The following is a 4,038-nucleotide window of genomic DNA, read 5'->3' on the forward strand; positions in this document are numbered from 1 at the left end:
GTTTGTGCCTGCGCATGTGCACATGTGTGTGTGTTCTCACCTTTGGTCCATTGCTTCTGTTGGCTTCAGTTGTTCGTGGAGGGAGACTTTTCTTTTGCAACAAGGAATACAAAGCAGATTCATAAATGCCCAAGCTTCTGAAACCAAGTGACATGGTGGCCCAATCCTAAGTCCTAGATGGAGAAGACCATCAAACAGTCACATCACCCCCTTCAAGCTTTCAGGGACCTTTGGAGTAGAGGGTACAGCAAAAATGCAAGCACCAAATGAAGAGGTAGCCTTTGGTGGTTACTTCCTCTGCATTGAAACATTCTGTCTCTGAGGGTACAAAGAGGTTCCGTAAAGCTCAGAATGTAAATGAAACTCCTAAGTCTAAAGAAGTTCCTAAAATGGACAAGATTCACAAGGGTCTTCCCCAAATTTACACAAGCAGAAACAACTGCTCTGGAGAAGAAACTCTGGCTGGCTGAGATGCTGCAAGTTGTACAGAAGGGTCCAAGGCTGCAGCCTTCCTGAGTCAGCCCCGCTCCAGTGTGGGCTTTTGGCCATGCAGCTGCCTTCACGTCATCCCCACTCCCGTAAGTGAACCCAAAGAAAACCCCTGCTTTACTATGGTACAGTTGGGTGAAATAACCTCTTTGACTTGCTCCATCTTGGGTCAATAGATGTTTTTTCACATCTTCCCGGGAAAAGTCACAAAACACTTTTTGAGATGAGAACTGTATTTTTTTTTTCATTGATGAAGGAATTACTTAAAATATAAATATGACAAAATTGGTGAGGCTGAGAACACATTAATGATAAGGTGTGCAAAATCAGTTCCAAACATAAGCACACTTGGGGCAAACTCATGATAAAAGATGATTTATTTAACATAAAAAGTATTACATTTACAAAAGTTCATTAACAAAGACACCCACACTTTTAAACATAATACCACCATTTAAACATATGGAAGTAAATGACAGTGATGGAATTCTGTCAGTCAAATGAAACAGAGATGAAGAGAAGTGAAATGGAGCCCCCAAATGAGTCTTCACATGTCCGGTCAAGTGATAAATAGCAAACTCTTCCTTTGCTTTTATTTAATTGTTAATTTTCTTACAAATATAAATATAGATTTATAATGTATATAAAGTTTTGCAACTGGACACATACAAATTTTAGAGTTCTCTGAATTTTTTCTTCTGGGCTAATAATTTTGCATCTGGATATATTTTAATTTCTGAGTTCTTGGAATTTTGTATCATCATTTTCCTCATTCTTGTCTATGACAGGAAGGAATCTCACTAGTTGGCAAAACAGATACTCACAGTTCTGCTAGGAGATCTTTGTTACCTTTCTTTACTGCAGCGGGAATGATTTCGCCTTGATCTCCATCAGGGAAAACTATGTCTGACATTCACAAGCTACGTGAAGCAGCTCCGCTCGTGATCAGCTTGTTTATTCGAAGCAAAGGATGGAAAGCACTAATAGGAGAGGCCTTAAAAACAGGCTGTGAGCAGTGACACAAGTCAGACAGGTTCATGAGACATTGGGAAAGCGAGGTGATAGCAAGGCCCCACTCAGAGCTGACGGTCCACACCCATGCACTTGCAGGGTGCCTGCTGGGGAACGTTTTGTCTTGTTTTAATTTTGACCATTTATTTGTTACAAACATACGCACGCCTGTGCATGGAGATCGGGGGACTTGACTGTCTCCTTCCTCCATGTGGAATCCAGGTATCAAACTCAGATCCTCAGGCTTGCCAGGAAGTGTCTTTACCTGCTGAGCCATTTTGCCATCCAGGACTGTATTTTTGTTTTGTTTTTCTATTTTTGTACACTTTAACAGTGTCATGCATGTACATAATTAATTGCAGTTGTTTTGGCACCCAATTTTCCTCTCCCACTGAAACCCACTTCGCTTACAGAATACAGCTTTCCCTTCCTGCCCCTAGTCTGTGCCTCTCCCTAGCACCTTCCACAGAGCTCCCTTCACATCCTTGTTCCTCAGGGTATAGATCAGAGGGTTGAGCATGGGGGTGACAATAGTATAAAAAAGGGCAACAAACTTCCCCTTGCTCTCAGAGTAACTACCCTTGGGTTGTAAGTACGTGTAGATGGCTGAGCCATAAAACAGAGAAACCACCAGGAGGTGGGACCCACAAGTCCCAGTGGCCTTTCTGCGTGCAGCCACTGACTTGACCTTCAGCACTGCCCTAGCAATCTGTGCATAGGAGCCTAGAATGAGCACGGCTGGAACTGCAACGATCACCACTCTGGCCACAAACATCTTGGCCTCTGTTCCTCCTGTGTCCTCACAGGCCAACTTGAGGAACACAGGCATCTCACATATGAAATGATCCAGCCGATGGCCACAGAGAGGCATGGCCATCATGAGGCCTGTCTGGATCAGAGAGTTCATGAGGCCTCCCATCCAGGAGCTGATAGCCAGTGCCTGGCAGAGAATGGGGTGCATGATGGTCGTGTAGTGCAGTGGGCGACACACAGCAGCATAGCGGTCAAAGGCCATCACCAACAGAAGCACACTCTCTGTAGAGCCCAGGGCAAGAGATATGAAGAGCTGGGCCACACACCCACCATAGCTGATGGTCCTGTCATGCCCCTGAAGGTTGATCAGGAGCTGGGGCACAGTGCTAGTTGTGAAGCAGAGGTCCAGGAAGGAGAGGTGTGAGAGGAAGAAGTACATGGGAGTGTGTAATCGCAGGTCCATTCGGGAGAGAGCAATGATGGTGGTGTTGCCAACGATAGTTAGAGAGTAGAAGATCAAAATATAAATAAAGAAGATGAGTTCTAGTTGAGGCCAGTCTGAGAAGCCCACCAAAATGAAGCTTCCTCCCAAACTGGTGTTGAAGCCTCCCATAGCCTTTCCCATGAACAGGTACCAAGTGATGATTCAGCACATCCTACGAAGAATAAGGGTTCATATTGTTTACAGAATTCTTTAAGTACCCCTAAACCATGAGTTGCTTATCTGTTCTGGTTTTCAGTTCACTTCCATCAGCCTTCTGTTTTGCTTTTTTTTTTTTTTTTTTTTTTTTTTTTCTATTTTAGGCAGAACATCTCTGGATTAGGGATGACATCATCTTTGATCCATATCTCTGCCGCCTGTTTGTTCCTAGACTTTAGCCAGGCACCTCAGTTCTGTAGATCTGATGTTTCTTGTTGTCATTACAGTGAGATTTGGACTTAACCCAGCACTACGGAACTTGCTTTAAAGCCGTGCAAAGGGGAGTGTGGAAGAGGCCCATACCACACAAGTGAGGACGGGGATTTAGACCTCACCACCATTCCACAGGACCCCCTCCCTTTCTCAGAAACAGCAGTAAGCTATCAGGCTCAAATGCGTCTTCTTTAATGTAAGGCTACATCGTTAGCTTACTACACCCGCTCGAAGAATGCAGTATCTCTCCCTCATCCCATAACTTTATCACTGGCTTGGAGACAGACTGGTGGTACAGAAACTGCCTAGTATTCGGAAAGCCCTGGCCTTATTATTAGAACCACAAACATACTTCATCATTTATTGGGACCATTCGTATACAGAGGCACTGACAGACACACAGAGAGATGAAGGTAGACACTCACTAGTCTTTGGGATGTGGAATATCATCGGTCTCTGGAGAATTAAACTCTCAACCAAAGCTGAGTGGACACTAAATCATCCTTGGCCTCGTTCTACATCAGCCTGTGCTTCTGCACACCCAGTCAGGCTCCTGCGCCAACACCAACACCCATTATAGAGAAAGCACACCCCATTTATTCTTTCCTGTAAACATTTATAGTGATCTTCAAGACTCCTTTATGAAATGTATAATGATAACTCACCAACATTTTGTAGTATAAGACCAAAATAAAGAAATAAATAAAGCTGGGTGGTGGTGCCACATGCCTTTAGCCTCAGCACTTGGGAGGTAGGTCTCTGAGTTCGAGGCCAGCCCGGTCTACAAAGCAAGTTCCAGGACACCCAGGGCTACACAGAGAAACCTGTCTTGATAAACCGAAAGGGCGGGGGGAGCAGTCTGCTTGATTGAA

General features: G+C 44.4%; 1 protein-coding gene across 1 annotated transcript; it reads right to left on the reverse strand.

Annotated features, from left to right (window-relative positions):
* Positions 1–1,936: 1,936 nt before the first annotated feature.
* Positions 1,937–2,866, reverse strand: LOC129669068 (olfactory receptor 10). Its single transcript, XM_055597163.1, has one exon. The coding sequence runs from the start codon at positions 2,864–2,866 to the stop codon at positions 1,937–1,939; it is 930 nt and encodes a 309-aa protein (XP_055453138.1).
* Positions 2,867–4,038: the final 1,172 nt, after the last annotated feature.

The sequence above is a fragment of the Psammomys obesus genome, unplaced genomic scaffold, assembly GCF_907164565.1.
Source record: "Psammomys obesus unplaced genomic scaffold, mPsaObe1.curated_primary_1811, whole genome shotgun sequence".
Lineage (NCBI taxonomy): Eukaryota > Metazoa > Chordata > Mammalia > Rodentia > Muridae > Psammomys > Psammomys obesus.